We start from the raw sequence: 18574 nt of genomic DNA, 5'->3' as shown, positions 1-18574 counted from the left end.
TAGAGCTAAAGTTTCACACAGTTTTACATAGATTTTGATCACTTTAAAGACAGAACTCTGTTGGAGGTCAATTGTTGCTGGATTATTTATCTGTATGTACTGCTGTCATTTGCACTGAATACACTGAACAAATTTTAAATCAATTCTATCTTTTCCTTTCTAAGCAGATGCTATTTGTGACAGATGAGGACAAACTCCATGCACCCAATTTTCTGATGTGAAAACAACAGCTTAATTTAGCAATATTCCCAGCTCTGTTTTTCATTAACAACAAACCAACATGAAAATGTTGAGTCTGAGATATTTAAAGCAGTTATTTATGCTGAATGAGTAGAGAAAAATTATGAGTGGGTAGAATGCACCAGATATTTAAAAACTGGAATGGTACTGAAAGCCAGAATTATGAATTAGGGAAATATGAATCAAATCTGGAATAAGCTCAGAATTACTAAATGTCTTTGTGTCTAATAGGTGACTGGTCAGCTTTCTGGAATTGTTGACAGTTGTATTGTTGTATCAGAGGAAAGGTACCCAGATTTTTCCTTCTCATTCAGGAACAAACCTGCACGAGACACGCATGCACTTTGTCCCTGGATTTTCTGCAGAGAAGTGATGGACTGAATAAGAATGTACTCTGAGCTTCTAGCTTTGTTTCAAATAAATATCTGCAGAGCAGTGTTGAATCCTTGCATTCTGTCCATACATCCACCTTATCAATAACTAATAGTCCAGGCTCCCTAAGTTATTAACCTGTGAGAGTTCATCATATCCAAATCCCATAGAAAACAAAAATACAAGTGAGAAAAATGACTGTCAATCAACTCTTATGTCAGATTTGTTTTTAGAAATGTCTAGAAATGGCATACAGAAATTACAAAATACCAATGCCACTGAAGTCCTTTAAATTTATTACCTAAATATGCATAGAGGGCCCAGGCTTTACTTTCTTTTAGCTGAAATTTCCATTCCAGTCAGCTGCAAGATGTTCTTGAGTTGCCTACAGTGTACTGTGTAGTAAATCTTTCAATCACATTCACTGTGTGCAATACATGCAAGATTACTGCTTTAACACTTGTTTTGTGGCAGATGACAAATTAAGTATGTGAGAAGGCAGACTGTACGTTTCATGGTGCAACACTGAAGATGTTGCACAAACAGTGTTAAACAAACACCGAAGAAAAAACTCCCACAGGTTCAAGATCTCAAATGAAATAATGTAGAAAAACACAAAACAGGCTGCTTTCCTCTGCATTTTTTAAATGTAATAAAATCCTGTGGATCTCTTCCTTTTTGTCACTCCTTTGGAAACAGACAATCCTAGCACTGACTGGTTCTTCATGCACTTTGCCAAAATGTCTTCCAATATCTTCCTGTCTTAGCAGTTGTGCTTTTCTCATTTCTGCAGTGCGTCTGCAAATGGGGAAGACATGGATTCCCCACAGTCTCTTCAGGATGATGTGACTGAATATAGCCCTAATGCAGACTGTTGTTGGTGAGTGGAGATGGGAAGTATTTCTTAAAGCATTTTCTACACATGAAAGCTATAATAGGGTAGGTGTTACCAATTGTGCCCAGAAATGAGGCGTGTATGCCTTTCTGAATACTCAATAATTAAACTCAGAAATAACTCTAAGTTTTGCTTTTCAATAGCATTTTCCTAGCAAATAAGTAATGTACAGAAACATATGGAGAGATCCATACTGGGACACCTGTATGGAAACGGGGCAAGTCACTGTAGTCTGGTGCAAGTAATTGTATTTCTTTTTCCTCGTATGTAGAAAATAAAGTAAACTGACTCAGCAATTCCATTATTATTTTTGATCATTCAGTGCTAACATAGCACAAGGACCTGAGCAGACAGGAGCCCGGAAGAAGCTGAAGAAATACCTGTTTCGGGCAGTATCTGAGGGGAATATTGAAGAATTGCAAGGTCTGCTCACAGAGCTGAAGGAGAGATCAAATGTTTGCACAAACATGACAGTGCCAGGTGAGCTGTGGACTTGTCTGAAGGAAGACTCTTACCTCTTGTGGCAGTGCATGTGTATTCTGCTAGGAAATACCTCAGTGCAGCAGCCAGTCATGTGTAAATCTGAAGTCATTTGTTTGCAATCAAATGGATGTCATTTCTTATTTCTAAATGAAAGCATATTCAATCAGCTGCTTTCTTGCTGCCTCTGATGCAACACTGGGGAGTATTTGTCTCTTATTTATGTTACCCTGGGGATCTAGTGCACTGTGTTCCCACAGCCATACCTGAGCTAGCTTGTGCAGTACAAGACTCAAAGCTGATGTCTCTGTCCTTGCTACAGTCAGTCTGGTTGTGGCATAGTTGCTGTCTGTGATGTGTGTAGCACGGTAGAGCAGGCAGAGAAGAAAAGAAGAGAATTAGGATTTGTCTGAAGTTACTGTGTTGGTGGGATAGCTGGAAAAGAAAGCAAGCAGACTGGCTGTCTTATTAACCACTACCACATCTCTGTGTCATCTCACAAAGTACACATAGCTCAAATATAGAGTGACTGGGTAACTGTTTACCAAACAATTTCTTTTCATATGTATTCCTCAGGCTCTGCTCCAAATAAAAGATTCAAGCTGTTTTCCATTAACTTAATGATGCCTGACGTGATCTAATCCCAAAATTTACTCTTTCAGATTATCTAATGAAAAAATTCACAGCTTCAGATACTGGGAAAACTTGTCTGATGAAAGCTCTACTGAACATAAACAACAACACAAACGAGATAGTGAACATACTACTATCCTTTGCAGAGGAAAATGGTATTTTGGAGAGGTTCATCAATGCAGCATACACAGAAGAGGCATATAAAGGTACTGCCATCTGGTCCCATTTTGAGGCACGTAGCTAAATATGCCATCAGTAATCGTAACACTGTAAGATTTCACACTAAATACCTGTGTCTGCTGTTTCAGGCCAGACAGCTCTAAATATTGCCATTGAAAGAAGACAATTTGAAATTACTCAGACTCTTATAGAAAAAGGAGCTGATGTCAATGCTCACGCCCAGGGTATTTTCTTTAATCCCAAACATAAACATGAAGGCTTTTATTTTGGTAAGTAGAAATGGGATTTCTGCAACTGTTAGGAAGGAATACCCAGACAAGTAAGACAGCATAGAAAGCAGGCAAGTGTGGATCATTGCTGTCACTGAACCTAGACTAAGAAAGTTGTATCACAGGACAGAAAAATGGCACAGTACCTCTTATAAAGAGATTTGCTAGAGTCCAATGTATTATTAACACTCAGATATATTTGTAAGACAGTTGTTAAATTCTGAATGGCAAATGAAGTGACACAAACTTGAATCTGAAGATTTTCTCCAAATGTTTTTGTGCAAATTCAGTTTTTCTAAACCAAGAGCTAAACTAAGAATAATCTATATTGATACATGCTTTTAAATATGAAGATATTTAATACAGTCATTCCTACAACAACAGTTTGATTGCTTGTAATAAGACATGAACACATGTTGCATGTTACAATTTTGCAGGTGAAACTGCACTGGCTTTAGCTGCATGTACCAATCAACCAGATATAATTGAGCTGTTAATGGACAACACCAGGACCAACATTGCTTCTCAGGATTCCAGAGGAAACAATATCCTCCATGCATTAGTTACTGTTGCAGAGGACTTTAAAACTCAGAACGACTTTGTAATCAGAATGTATGATACCATTTTGTTGAAAAGCAAAGACAGAAATTTGGAAAAAGTGAAGAACAAGGAAGGTTTGACACCACTACAATTAGCTGCAAAAACTGGGAAGTTAGAGGTGGGTATTATTTCAGTAGTATCTAAGAGAATTTAAGTATGGAGAAAGCATCAAGACCAACCATGTCCTCAGACGTTAGTGCTCTAGAATGTAGTTCTCCATGCTTGCTGTGCTGTACTGTAAACCACTATTATACCAGTATACCACTGTGCTAATAGGGTTCAAAATGTAAGCAATGCTTCTCCTACCCTCCAAGGTTTTCCTCTAAGAACCTCTCTCTGTGGAAAAAATATATATACTATTAAGAACAGCCTTTCAAACCTTTCTGTTGTACAGAAACTCAGAAATATTGCATTTATTACAAAACTACTCTTAGACAATACAAAATCTTCAAGTCATTTTAGAAGACTTTCCAGAACTGCTCTGTTATGCTGCTGTTGCATTTGTTCCTCATAGATCATCTGTGTGTATGTGGTAATGAGATGACAGTGTGATGATTTAGAGAGTAATTGATCAAGTTATAAATGTGAACACCTGGAAAATTGTGCTTTCATTCTTCAGAAAAATCTCTCTTTGACAGAAAGTCCAGAGACATTAAGAACACTGTATTTATTTATGAGAAGTTTGTGATCTCTAGCAGCACTTACTTAATGACAGAGTTATGAATGCATTAAATTACACTACTCTAACAGAGATGGGAACTGAAAGGTATTGGTTTTGACAAGTGTATTTGTATACTTTCTCAGTTCCCTGAAGAATGCACTTGGTAACCAATGATTCTGCTCATGTTTTAGGTTCTGAAATACATCCTCAGCAGAGAGATAAGAGATAAACCCAACAGAAGCCTGTCAAGGAAATTCACAGACTGGGCTTATGGTCCCGTCCAGTCTTCTCTTTATGATTTGACAGAACTCGATACCACTGCAGACAATTCAGTATTGGAAATTATTGTCTACAACACGAATATTGGTGTAAGTTGCCTATTCATAAAATGCACACGTTATCTCGGTTTTCTTACAAGTGGAAATTTCAAATCTTAGTAGATTGTTTTCTTCTTTCTACAGAATCGCCACGAAATGCTGACATTGGAGCCTCTTAATTCACTCCTGCGAATGAAATGGAAGAAATTTGCACGCCACATGCTTTTTATGTCATGTTGCTTTTATTTTCTGTACAACGTAACTCTGACATTAGTTTCCTACCACAGGCCTAATGAAAATGAAGTGAGTGCAGTCATTTAACTCTAACACGTTTTACTGCTTTAAAATGCAATAGTATTTTCTGGTTTGTTTTTAAAATGCTGGCAAATAAAAAACAAAAAGTGCCCCAACATGTATCAGAACATCAGCCTGTACTGAGACCAGGCTCTCGCACATCAAGATTTCATATCTAGAAGGAAGAGCTGTAGAAGTTACTTGCAAAAGCTGCATAACACAAAGACAGAAAGTTAAATTGGTTACCAGAGAGCTACATGCATGAGGCTTCCACTTCCTTTGCCTTTTACCCTTCAGATATGGAACTCAGTCTTTCATGTTGGCTTTGTCTTGCAGGCTCCACCTTATCCACTGGCTCTGACACGTGGTGTGGGATGGCTGCAGTTATCAGGACAGGTGATGGTTATGTTAGGAGCCATATTTTTAGCCATAAAAGAGGTGAGACTTTTAAATAATAAACAGATACAAAGAGAGATTTCTACAGAGGATTAACTTCAGGTGCATGATTTTGGAAGACTGATCTTGACCCCTGCTTTCTCTCACTTCCATTTCTGTGTTTTTTCTTTATCTCATGATGTAGAGTGTAGCCATCTTTCTGCTTAGGCCCTCAGACCTGCAGTCAATTCTTTCTGATGCGTGGTTCCACTTTGCATTGTAAGTCTGTCATGCATATATTTTATGCACTATGTATCTAATCCATGGTTGCAGGGAATGATTCCTTGAGCAGATACACAATTTTCTTTAGATTATCAGTTTTTAGAGAGATGGATGTAATCTTCCATGCACTTTTCCTTAGCACATGGGAATGCTTTCACTGGTCAATAATAATACTGGGAGTTGATGTGTACTGTTTTTCACAAAGTGCAGTACTGTCTTTTATCTCTTTGACGTGCTTCATCTCTTCATGCTGTGTATAGACAAATACATTTAAGAAACCTGGTTAATAAACTAAATCTAATTTTCAACTGTTCCTGGAAGAAAACACAGTGTACAGCTGGGGATTTCCTCTCCTTTCTAGAATAAGATCATACATCAATAAAAACAGGCAGCTTAACTCTACAGCTATTCTAATATCAGTCTTGTGCTGCCAGAGTCTGGTCTGCATCCTATGAGAATGCACTGCGTGTTCTCTGTGTTCTCCTTGCAGAGAGGCTCATGGAAACTCTACTGATTCCAAATATCTCTGTTAGCAAAATCATTGAACTGCTGTCCAGGGGAGAAGAGTTTATTCAAAGTAAGCTTCAGTAAGGATAGCCATTATATGTTAACATACCTAGATTTTAACTCACTTACTTTATTGTTAAATTATTTTTGGTTATGTTCATAGGGGAAAATGGAAAGCAGTATGAAAGTAGAGTTGAAGCCTAAGGAGCAGTTGTTGACATATTTTTCCATGATGCTATTGGTTTTGTGCTAGTAATTTCCCTTTTACATACGTGTGTTTTTTTTAACAGTTTTATACAAGCTATGCTTGTGATCTTCTCTGTCTTTTTGTACTTGTTTTCCTACAAAGAACACCTCGTGTGTCTTGTTTTGGCAATGGCCCTGGGATGGGCTAATATGCTCTATTTCACCAGAGGTTTCCAGTCCATGGGAATTTACAGTGTTATGATTCAAAAGGCAAGTATTTCATTTTATTTTTTTGCTCAAGTATAATATATAAAATCTACCCTATAACTTCAATAGCAGAAATTAGCTTATATCTTAAAGGTCGAGATTTTATTTTATCAAATATACGAGTCGTTTGTCGGCCTTTTTCATCTAAAAGAGTTCTATTTATTGCATCACATACTGTAACACCTGTGCTGTGCACTTACTGTCTCTCTTGAAGTACACAACTGATCAGGCTCTCATTCACAAGGTTAGAAAAAAAAACCTCAGACCTACGTTTCCTCTGGGCTTCCCATGGAGGCTGCGATCACTGCGCTTAATGAGAACGATGCGGTGCTGCAGTGTGCATCACACCTGTATCCCTGCAGATATATAAGCATAAAACTAGTTCTCAATTTTAATTCCTGATAAATATTCTATTTACTTTTTAGGTCATCCTGAACGATGTGATAAAATTTTTAGTTGTCTATATCGTGTTTTTGCTGGGATTTGGCGTAGGTAAATATCACTGGAGAAAAGCACTGATGCTCTGTGTGAGTAAAAATTTTGGCATTCTTATGACTAAGAACCCTGTTATCATGATGAGAGCTCACGTTGGGGTTTCTTCTGGAAATTAAAAAGCCCTGTTTAGAGATTTAAACTCTGCCTAGAGACTGTCTGAACAGATAAGTAATTTGGCTCTTGCTCAATTGCTTGCAATTTCATTTGGATGTGGGCTCTTTCTGCTTCCTCTTGGTTTCCTGTTGTCCAGCTGCTGCTGTGTACGTTGCTGGGTAGCTGTAGCTCTTTATTATGCAGTGCATCTTGAATTCTTTAGATTAAAATGCAACGTATACATGAAGCATTATTGTGATAAAAATTGTCTCGTGCTTTTTTCTCAGCTCTTGCTGCATTGATTGAAACTTGCCAAAATGGTGGCGAATGCCATTCCAACAGCAGTCTGGGACCTGTTCTGATGGATCTTTTTAAGCTCACCTTAGGTCTGGGTGATCTGGAGATCCAGCAAAATTCCAAGTATCCTGTGCTGTTTCTTCTGCTCCTCATAACTTACGTTGTGTTGACTTTTGTTCTTCTCTTGAACATGCTGATTGCATTAATGGGAGAAACAGTGGAAGATATTTCTAAAGAGAGTGAGCACATCTGGAAACTCCAGGTTTGTTTGTGGTTAGCTTGCTTAATGAAGTATAGAAGCATTGGTCAGGTCTTCTAAGCTGCAGCTTTTGTCACTTATCACACTGATAGAAGGGGACGGGTGTTAACAGTGAGAATCTCTATTTGCATGTATGTACAAATAATGAAAATCTGTAGGTTTAATGTAAGAGTATCCTAATAACTTCACAATTAACAGCTATCCTAAAGCCAATCTTACGTGTCAGATTTTCAACCTCATGGACTGTCCCTACGTACCTTTGTGACTTTAATTCTCCTGGATGTGTCACCAGGAAGGCGTGTTTCATAGTCTGACTGAGAAATCTGCAGCATGTTATTTACTTCTGTTTCTGTCTCTGTTGATGGTGGATGAAGGATATGCCATAACTCCGTGTATGCTACAAAGTCAGAAGATTCTCATTATGGTTAACCACTTTCCTGTTACTATTCCTTGTTCATAGAGAGCCAGAACCATTTTGGAATTTGAAAAATTCTTACCAAAATCTTTGAGGAAAAAATTCCAACTGGGAGAGCGGTGTAAAGTGGCTGAAAATGACACAAGGCTCTGCCTAAGGTAAACTCTGAATTTTGTGCTGTTCTGTTCTGTTCTTTGTGCCTCTTCAGGGTTATTTCTCCTCAAAAGACTCTTTAAAATATTTTGTGTATTTTGGCAGATTATTTCCTGCTTTTAACAGAAAAGGTTTTTTGTGTTAACAATTTTTAATAAGAAAACAGATTTTGAGATATAAGTACAAGCTCTTATTGCAGGGGATGTCATTTTTATCATAATCACCTCAAATGTTAGCTTAAAAGAAACTATGTTTAGAATTGACTGCTAATTGATGTGATTATCATATTGAAGATAATGTTATTGTGTTGTTTAATGAAAAATACTCTTATATGTCATGTGAGACTGTACTCATAATGTGTGAAACTGCAGAATGATCTGAGTGCTGTTCCCATCTGCATATGATACGTAATGCTGCTCAAGGCACTCACTGCAGTGCTTTTCAGTACTAGAAGGGCAGATGCTGATGGCAAACTGTGGCAATCCCAAGAAGTGAGAAAATAAAAGGGGAAGTGCAACTGTGTAGCTGGGAGATAAGGTACACTAATGACTCAATTTATGTGCAATGTAAACAGGATTAATGAAGTGAGATGGACTGAGTGGAAAACACACGTTTCGTTTATTAATGAAGATCCAGGGCCAGCAGGTACTGCTCAGCTTCACACCACCTTATTTATGGAACCCCTTTTCCTTAGAAATCCTTTGGTGTAATTTTCTGCCTTTAAGACTGTGAATGCCCATAACCTAGATATACAACTGCTCTACTTACTGCTAGGGAAACTCATGGCTAACGTGGTAGGGGTCTGAAACCATTTGGAGAGAGGTTTGGCCACAACTCTCATTATTTATTCCTCAGCACTGAAACATGGTGGGTGTAGCTGATTTATTTTTCTCTAAGCAGTTATTCTTGATCTAAATTTTACATTCTCTTATGGCACTTGATTGGCATAAGGCTGAATAACTTCTTAACAGACAGCATATTTTGTTCTGGAAAAGGTATTGCAAAGTACATTGATTTACTCCTTGAGTCGTTACATATGGCATTGCAAGGTGTGGCAACAAATCAGGCCGATTCTACCTAACAAAAGTGTAGCTTGCTGTATTTCAGCCCTACAACATTCCTGTTTGTTTGGGATGTGTGTTGGATGACAAATTGCCCCTCGTGAATGTTAACCAGGAAATTCAAGACAGCCATTTGCTGAGAGTATTGGAAGTGTCATAGAGATCTGAGTGAACTCAGAGGAGTCAGAGTTTACACGGGGCGTGTGAGGATCTGAGATGTGTTTTGAAGTTTGCTCTTTAGTCAATTAGTGTTTGTACTGTGGAGTAGAATTGTTTCGGCTATAAAGAAGAGAGGCAGTAAGAAAATGTTCAGTATCAGATATGGTAGCAAACTGACAACTTGCTGTTTAAATAAATGTGTGTTTTTTAACATAAAGCAGGTGTGCAAAAGCTCGATCTCACAAATACAGTTTCTACCATATCCTGTTTTGTTTATAATGCATTTTCTTGCAGATCCAAGCAAAGTTCAAGATAATTCAAGAACTAATAGCAAAAACACCTTGAATACGTTTGAAGAAATGGATGATTTGCCTGAAACTTCTCTTTAGTTGTTCTGTGTTTGACATGTAGATGTTTGGAAAGTTAAGAGCATCAGCGGCTGATGTTGGAAGGTTTTTTGTTGTTTTGGACAGCTGTAGCCAGCTGGAGCACAAACGTTCAGTGCTGTGGTCTGGTGACTGGAACCCATTTAATCAGGGCAGCTAAGCTACAGTAAAATGGATTATTGCTCTGGTTCAGTTTTAAGCTTGAAAACTGCTGCTGTCCAAGTTGGTGTGCCTGCTGAAATGTGACTCTAGACTGCTGGAAGAAGTGTCAAATGTGAGATGCTTCTTCCTTTTGTGGAAAATTAAGATCTGTGGGATCCTGATCTGCTGTCTGTTGTTTTGGAATCCGTAACTCCTGGGCAATATTTTGTATGCTGAAAAAACCTCTTGTGGTAGAGAAAAGAAAGGCATTTCAATAGGTCTGCAAAATGAAGTCTGTGGTTTTGAAATAGCGACGTTCTGAGAACATTTGCAACTTTTTGTTTTGCTTGTCAGTGTTATTGGGGGCTTATCCTGCAAGCTGCAGAAAGCCTCTGTGTCAAACTGCCTCTGTGGGTCTCCTGAGCTGTCTTCCTGTGTGTGATGCCTGCAGTGTAATGTGCACTTCACTGATTTTTATTCATTATTCATGCAAATGACTTCCCATAAAATGATGGGGCAGGAACATAATTCATGATGGAGAATATTTCTGAGGGTTTTTCTAAGTCAGTGTTTTTGTTTTTCCAATTGCTACGTGGCTTTTCCACACTTGTGCATCTTGTTGTGTAAGAACTACTGTGTTAGAATATTTCAGGTTTAATTAATTTCTACATTCAACTACTTCAGGAAAATTAGAAATCAGAATTTCTTCCCACAGAAAGAAAATAAGTGAAATACAGTGCAATGGCAGACTTTTAGTTTTATTTATTTATTTTTATTCGGAGGACTGTGTAATGCATTTCTGTAGCACTCCTTATTTCATTACTTGTGATGGCCTACTAACATAAATCTTGTTGTTGTTGTTTTCAATTTTATTTCTGTATGTATTACAAAATTTGCTCTGTGTACCTTCAGATTTCAATTAATGCATCTTCCTTGTCCTGGGTTTTCTTCGTGTGTGTGTTCCTCTGGTGCCTGTTTTAAAGGTGCTCCTTAGGAAACGCTCAGGTAACTTCAGTTCTGTGTTTGGATGATAATGTGAATTGCATTGAATTCTTACAGCTAAGCCTGAAGTGCGCAAACTGACCCCAAAGACTTTCTTAACACAGAAGAGAGCCTGAGTGAACTCTGCAGCAGAAAGGACAGTGCAAAGCAGTTTGCAGGGATGGTGAACACGGTTCTCTCTACCAACTCATCTTCTGCAGATGCCCTGTCCTGTGTTTGCTACCATGCATGGCCCGGATGGATGGGATCAAACTGAAATCTTCAGTTACTTTTCTCACAGTGCTTAGGAATTATAGAGGAAGGACGTTCATGAGTGTCAACAGTTTGACCTTCTTAGTAGGATGTGTGAGTATGAGAAGAAAAATTCCTTTCTTCCTGGAATCTTTCATCTCTGCTGGTTAAGTTTGCATTGGAACTCCCAACAAAGAACATTGCTGTAGGACTACACCATTCTGCTTGGACTCTTTAAGTGCCAGTTTTTGTACCAAAAAAATACCTCATCACATCTACTCAGGAACCAGGAAGAAAACTGGTCTGCACTGTATTCCACATTGCTACGGATGGACTTGTCACTGAAAACAGGTTCAGATGTCTCTGTACTGTACTGAGGTCGCTCTGTAGGCAAAGCCATAAACAGAGAAGGCACAAAAAATTGTAAGGAATGTTCCTTAACCACGTTCAGGTGCAAAGCTATGTGATAAAACGGAGGAAGGAGGCAGGGGTCATTTTATCTGAACGTCGTTCCGTGAGAAAATCCCCTGCTTCCTGCCACGGAGTCCTGCCAGAACACTCATCCAAGCATCTCTTATCTCAAGGCTGCTATCAAGAACACTATAAGGACTGCAGCAGATCAATCTTCAAATTTTTATTCAATATTTATCTGAATATAAAGAAATAAAACATGTAATTCAGTAAGCATCTCCTTCTGTCCTGTATCTTTATTGCTATAGAGTTACACAAAGGAAGCAGAAAAGATTTTGGCTTAGTACTCTTCAAAGTAGATATTTGTGGTGGGTTATGTGGACGATGAGTCTTTCAGCAAACAACGAATTACTGAGTGCTTTCTGAATTTAGTCACTGGATATGCACTTTTTTTTTCCCCAGAATGTGGCTTCAGTATCTTTCAGACTACTGGAAACTTCTTAAATTCAACCCTTTTTGTCTTTAAAAGACAAATCGGGAACAGTTTAATTAATCTTGTAATAATTTCAATTTAAACATAATTTATTTTAGTGTACTTCTTCCTTGGAAATCATGTTCTTAGATGATCCTTCTTAAGCACAAAACCACAACAAACCCTAAGGCGTCCACTTCTGGGCAGCAGGCATTGATAACATACACATCCCCTCTTTGTGTTTCCTTCTGGCTTCCTTTGTCTCACATTTTATATGGCTCAGCTGAACAATTAATTTCTGAATGGTTGATTACTGGATGTTTCTGCTTACCAAGTTAAAATGTTGTCATTTTTGTATCATTTAGCTGGGTGATAAAGTTTTACTTTCCATGTAATTCTGGATAGATGCTTTATTGCTACTCATCAGCATATGTGGTACGTTGTTTAATCCTTTTATACAGCACGAACTATCAAACTTCATAAAAATAATCTTTGTATCTATAGTGATCTATTAAAACAAGTAAACAGAAGCCATAATTAGCATTATGATGCTGTCTTATTACAATATATTTCACATTACAAGTTCTCAAAATGTTAATTAAATTACATTTTTAAATTAGATTCTGAATTTATTAAGCCTGCGAACCACTGCTGGATGATACTGGATTTCACAGACAGAAATCACTTCCTGTACGGAAAATCTGTCGCGAGCTTTTCGAGGCGTTCTGATCTACAGCTGAGATCTGATGAGTTCTGCAGTGAGCTCCACGGTAACTGTGTTTACAAAGGCTTGCTTCTTTTCATAATACGCAGCTTCATTAATAAATGTTGGATAGACTGTGCAGTCCCCTTTATATGCAATTACTTCTCCATCGAGAGTCAAAAATAGAGGATCACCATTGTTCAGTGGCTGCCAATCTTGATCCTTAGATAAAGAAAATAAATAAGCACATTTACTTTCATTTTTTCCTCAAAAACTTTCTAAAGGAGATTTCTAAATGTATGCTCAATAATTATTTTCCCTGTAGTTTATGGCAAAAGCTTTTAAAATCATTGCTTTTAATTTTCATTACATAATTTCAGGATTTTGGCACTCATTTTCAGGCTTGCGTAGAATTCACTGGTGAAGTTGAACTAAAAGGAAAATGCATATGCTCACAGTTAACTGAAATCAGACTTTCACATCAGAATTCAGAATTAGAAATGCATTTTAGAATATAAGCTATCCTGCTGTCTTCAGTTTTAGATTCAAACATGATTTCACGTTCAGTGATTCCCAAATCAGTTGCTGAAATACTGAATGACCTCAGTGATGGAGCTTCCTATGGGGAAGGTCTGAAGTATTTGGTAAACCCATTAGCAATAGTCTCATTATAAATATCTTATTCACTATATACTATAATGTAGCAGAAGCAACACAGGAGCACTTAAAAATGGTGTAGATGGCAGCTACTATAAGATTTACCTGCAGCTTAGGGTGAATAATAGCAATAATTTCATCATTTTTATTCCTGGGATAATCTACTTTCTCCATTATTTTATAAACCTCGATTGTACATGGTGGAAATTCTTTTCCTAGAAAGAATAAATGCAATTTAATGTCAGAATGAACAACTGCTTGTTAGAAAGCACAACGCATTCCTAATTCACTGTAGAATAGCTTAAATGATTAGGTTGTACACTGTCAACATTTACATGCTGGTGATTAGCTCATACACCATAAAAATGTGCAGATGCACATCTTTCTTTCCCTAGAATCCCAGCTGTAGAAAGGTGATCTTGTCATGTATTGCCTTTTGTTGCATTTGAAACCTGATCTCAATGAGATTGGTGGTGCTGGATATGGCTTTTCTCTGTATACTTAGGAAGATTTATTCTGCAGATGAGTAAGGCAGCAGCAGCTGTGTTTGCTACTGCTGTGCAACGTGGATGGTGCTGCTGCTGTTTAATCTTTACCATTCCAGCACAGATTCTGGCACACACAGCTCAATTCTTTTCCTTCTACATCCAAACAGAACTTACAGGCAAATGTAATCCTAAAGAATTTCCAGCACCTATTTTTGTCAATCTTTGATACCGCGCAGATAAAATCGATATCTTACAAAATTTCTTGACTGTAATTTGAAATAATGCACTGCAGCCATATAAGGCGTATTTTTAATTTGTGTGTGCAGTGTCCTCAGTGTACGTACTACCACAGAAACAGTGAGCTGCTGTTTCTGGTTCTCGAAGCAATTTGAAAATCAAGTGCCCTGATGGAGCTTTTGAGTAACGTCCTCAGAGCTGCCTACAGAAGCCATGGCAGGAATTGTTGTGACCTCCTCACGCCACAGCTGGGTGTTCTGGAGAGCTGCCCAGCCCTGCGTCCCCACAGTGCTACCAGGTTAGCAGCAGAGAGCTGCAGAACAACCTGCCTCTGGAAGAAACGCTCTCTCGAAACAACGCACTGACGTGAGGCAGGGAGCCTGCAGTACTTACTGTACCTTCGTTAAAAAGGTGAACAAAATCAAGGCCGTGTTTGACAATCTTCCTCATTTTGTCCAAAATATCAGCTCTAACAACACCTTGTGGCTGAGGCCCCACCTCCACACCTGTTCGTAGATGGAGGGAGATTATTAAGAGAGCTGTAATACATCACGCTTAGTTTGCACAGGACAAATCCATGTCTGACTGTGTCTGAGTGTTACCGTTCAGACAGATTTTAATCTGCAGTTCTGTTATTTGGAAGGCAAACAGAAATGTGGCTCATGAGTAAGGATCAGTTCAAAGAACCACATAACCATTTTTGAGCGTGCTACCAGGATGTGAGTCACTCTGTATGCTCTTTTCCCTTACTCCTTTTCTCATCTTTTCTTTCCACGATGTGTTTTAGAGAACTCATGAAAAGCAAATGTTTGGTTTTTTTTCTCCCTGCCTGTGATTATGGTTTTATTTCTACAAATGTAAACGTTGACAACTTTCATGCACAACGTCATTTTCTCCTTTCCTACATATTTTCTACTCCCCTTCCTGGCTAGCATCCAATGCTTTGTGTGCCAAGTGACAGATCAGTGCTCTCTAGATGAGAAAATCACAAACATCTGATTCTGGAAATGCATTGTCAAACAAACAGCAATTAGTGATCAGAGCACTCAGAAAAACGTAATGAAGTGATCTGCAAACAGACGTGTTTTTAGATAATTGCTGATAGATCAGAAATGCTGTTTATCTTTCATATTTACCAACAGGATGTTTTGCTACAGATCGGGTTGTTGCATATTTCAAGTTGGGATGTTCAATCAGCAGAACAGGAACGCGCTCTGGAGCCAAAGCATTCTGTGGAGATTGTTTTAAAATGGTTTTGTTATGCAAATACTTTAAAATGTTGCGCCACAAAAAGACTACTGATGCAGAAGTGATTTACACAATGTGTTCAATATGTTGCCTTTATTTCATGGTGCTCAAAGAAGTAGGACATCTTTAGAAAACGCACAAAGCTCTGTTTGTTGGTCTCCTTTCCATTAACTCTTGCCAGGCACGGTCCAATGAGCTTTGCTGTCTCCTAATATAAATGAACCCAGTTCTGTTCCTAAATTGCTAACAGGAAGAGGAAACTACTCAACGGTGCTCCAGAATTTATAATCTAAATCCTTTAAAGCAGATTTCTAGGCAGATCTTTTTTCTTGTTGTTGCTATGTTTAGATTATCTCGTGTGGACAGAGATTGGGAATTCAGCCTTTTCTTTTTCCGCCTCTTTTTTGTTTTCTTTCTTTTGACAGAGCATCCCATTGCAGATCTCTTTTCCAATTGCTCATTTTCTGCAAACCTCACTCTGCCATTATTTATCAGCTCCAGGAACAGCAGAGTCAAACAGGATTCAAAGACACTTTGCTGTTCCTATAAATAGTGATGAAGGGAACATTTGTCATTACTTAATTCCGTTACTTTTTCCATGTCCTTATTTCATAAAATTGATGTCTAACTATTTAGCATGCGTGACCCAAATTTATCCCAGTTCCTGGCAGATCAGTGTGGAAGCAGATTAAACTACATTTATTTTCACAGATGTTATTCTAAGCATTGTTCCCTGCCCATCAATCTTACTACAGTCATTTTGATACATGAAGACTATGATGAGTTGAGATCTGAATTACCTGATGTGATAATCAAATTATTAATTACCTCTGATTTTAAAAAAGCATCGGTGATTATATATTTGCAACAGTTTTGCTGAATAAAAAATAGAATATTTGAAGAAATGACACAATATATAGTCATACACTGCAAACAGTAATCTGTTTTAATAGTTCATTTAAAGTAGTTTTACCTTGATATAATGACACATTTGAATTGTAAAGTCATCCCTGGAGTTCTCAAGAATAAGGGTACCACCCATGTTAGCAGTGGTGTTGTGAAGGTCAAAAATAAGGTCATAGGCATCATCACTACCTTTTGGACCAAATATATGGTTGATTTCCTGAGCCCTTCTCACTTCATATGGAATATCTTCCACCACTGTCTGTCTGTTAATATTAGTACAAACAAATCAATCAACTCATTTCATGACTTTACATTCAACAAAATATCGACATCCTTTTCTTTCACTTTATTTCCATCACTGCCTCTTACATTACCTGGCTTAAAACGTGATGTTTGTGCTTGAGCAAACAAATGATTGTTAGTGGGAAGCAGTCTCACAGCTATGTATCTTGTGCAGAAAGGCATTACGTTTTTTTAACCTGATTTTTGCAGTAGGCTTTGTACTTCTCTTATTTATTTGCATTTACTTCTAGTACGTGCATCTCAGCATTTCCCTCAGCGCAGAAAACTAACTCAGCATTTATCAACAACTTCAGCCACCTCCAAGCCTGAGCTCAGCGGTATTCTGATACGGGTTCGTGCCCTTTTACCTTGGACCTCATTTACAAGCTCTTTCATAACACACGTTCTCATGTTCTGCTGAGATTTTCTTACAGTCTATTGATTCTCTTGAACCTTAGAGAAGATTTTGCCACCTCAAATGCCTTCCTCTGAAGTTTTAATGCTTCCAGTCTCAGGCACCAGACCAGCCTGTACTGGCATGTCAGAAATGGTCTGAGATCATTGGCTTCCTGTCCGTAGAGGGAACACGTAAGTAAGCCATGAAAGAATGGTCTTAACGCTTCTGCATTAAAGTCTGTCCACCTTACATATAATATCCAAGGACAAAACTGTTAGATGAAAAGCCAGGTGAGAAGGCATTCGGGGTAAGAATAACCGTGATTACAAAATAAATGTGACACCTACTTCTCTCAGTAATATTCACTTTTACAATTAAGGCTTTTCTCATACTTAATTACCCTCTCAGCTTGCAGCTGTACCAGTCTTTAAAAAACGTTTCACACAACAAAGTACACCTCCGGCATAGATGTCTCAAAAGCAGAGAAACAGAAAATCCCATTAAAAAGTAAGCTCAATTACCACTGTACAGCAATTATAGATTTCACTTCTGCTAAAATAAGGAGACAGATAAGTTATTGAATTTTGCCATTTTGCCATAGAATGCTTTATTTCTAGCTTATAATTTCAAGTGTTTGTCTTCTATCCTATATGACCATAATTAAATACACTTCCCACCTTGCTTGTCACCTTTTATATAATGAAGTCTACCTCTAAATTGCTTTGTGTTTTCATATTTCATAACTGTATTCAGAAGAGCTCCAAGACTGAATTGCACAAGAAGGCATGAGAAATAGTGACTTTGCAACTCCAAACAGCAGTTTAGGTTTACACAAGCACAGCTATCCTCATACAGATTTAAAATACTCAGTATAGGTGTTATGTGTTGGCTTGAGGCTCGTTCTACCAGCAAGTTTTAAAACGAAACAGCACACGCAATTTGTTCTTTTTGGGTAAAAGGTCAGTAATTTCAGTTATGTGACTGCCTGGATAACACAGAAGTGGAACCTGCATCAGTGTTTTAATCTGGAAAGGAAGTTCCTGGCAGTTTTAAAAAACAGAAAATTAAAACAACAGAAAGTACAACTATTCTTACCCAAGATTATCAGGGTCAAAAACACGGTTCAGATCACAGTCAATGTATCTAGTACACTTCTTCACAGCTCTTGGGTTGGTGAGAAATGGTTTCACTTCCATTCCTGCTCTTTGAATCTCAGCTCCATTCTCTTGCCAGTGCTTGACCAAAAATATCCCTGATAACTCATTGCCATGAGTTCCTCCAAAGATAGCAACCCTTCTCACTGGAGGTTTTGGAACAACACAACAGGAAGTCATGCTTTTCAGCAGCTTTAAGAATTGCTGAAAGCAAAAGAAAACAACAGTGAAGTAAAGCTCGTATCTCTGAAAAAGAAATATATATTTCTTTTAATAGGAAATTCTTTATGTCTGCTTAGGTCAGACAGGAATGAAAGAGAATTAACATTTCTCTAAGTTTCAGATTCCAGTTGCAAGGCGGGGCGTTGC

The 18574-nt window shown here is 38.0% G+C and overlaps 2 protein-coding genes across 3 annotated transcripts in view; one reads left to right on the top strand and one right to left on the bottom strand.

Moving 5' to 3' along the window:
- TRPV3 (transient receptor potential cation channel subfamily V member 3) overlaps positions 1-12660 on the top strand; it is a 26686-nt gene extending 14026 nt beyond the window's left edge. The window contains exons 5-19 of one of the 2 annotated variants that reach the window (XM_042830033.1): positions 1406-1492; positions 1830-1987; positions 2650-2826; positions 2929-3069; positions 3507-3787; positions 4522-4698; positions 4792-4950; positions 5278-5379; positions 5522-5595; positions 6396-6561; positions 6984-7050; positions 7434-7705; positions 8163-8275; positions 8845-8915; positions 11077-12660. In XM_042830033.1, the coding sequence (XP_042685967.1) occupies positions 1406-1492; positions 1830-1987; positions 2650-2826; positions 2929-3069; positions 3507-3787; positions 4522-4698; positions 4792-4950; positions 5278-5379; positions 5522-5595; positions 6396-6561; positions 6984-7050; positions 7434-7705; positions 8163-8275; positions 8845-8915; positions 11077-11135 (2104 nt within the window). In that variant the 3' untranslated portion in view covers positions 11136-12660. Of the gene's footprint in view, positions 1-1405; positions 1493-1829; positions 1988-2649; positions 2827-2928; positions 3070-3506; positions 3788-4521; positions 4699-4791; positions 4951-5277; positions 5380-5521; positions 5596-6395; positions 6562-6983; positions 7051-7433; positions 7706-8162; positions 8276-8844; positions 8916-9784 lie in introns of both variants that reach the window. The other variant, XM_042830032.1, reaches the window with a different exon arrangement.
- On the bottom strand, positions 12524-18574 carry ASPA (aspartoacylase). Its single transcript, XM_042830034.1, has 6 exons — positions 18147-18574; positions 16440-16635; positions 15355-15448; positions 14617-14724; positions 13599-13708; positions 12524-13058 (listed from the first exon to the last, which is right to left on the bottom strand). The coding sequence occupies exons 1-6, from the start codon at positions 18383-18385 to the stop codon at positions 12864-12866; spliced, it is 942 nt and encodes a 313-aa protein (XP_042685968.1). The 5' UTR covers positions 18386-18574; the 3' UTR covers positions 12524-12863.

Source organism: Centrocercus urophasianus, unplaced genomic scaffold (assembly GCF_019232065.1).
Source record: "Centrocercus urophasianus isolate 14NV4802_14NV808 unplaced genomic scaffold, USGS_Curo_1.0 seq_33, whole genome shotgun sequence".
Taxonomy (NCBI): Eukaryota; Metazoa; Chordata; class Aves; order Galliformes; family Phasianidae; genus Centrocercus; species Centrocercus urophasianus.
This window is presented reverse-complemented; position numbering and strand designations above follow the sequence as displayed.

Bases quoted from the DNA above. Each gene is read 5' to 3' on its own strand.
- ASPA (XM_042830034.1), bottom strand. From the start codon at position 18,385: ATGACTTCCTGTTGTGTTGTTCCAAAACCTCCAGTGAGAAGGGTTGCT. The intron at 15,449-16,439 runs GTAAAACTACTT...CAATCTCCACAG, and splicing joins AAATGTGTCATTATATCAAG to AATGCTTTGGCTCCAGAGCG. The intron at 13,059-13,598 runs GTAAATCTTATA...TCTTTATCTAAG, and splicing joins TTATTCACCCTAAGCTGCAG to GATCAAGATTGGCAGCCACT.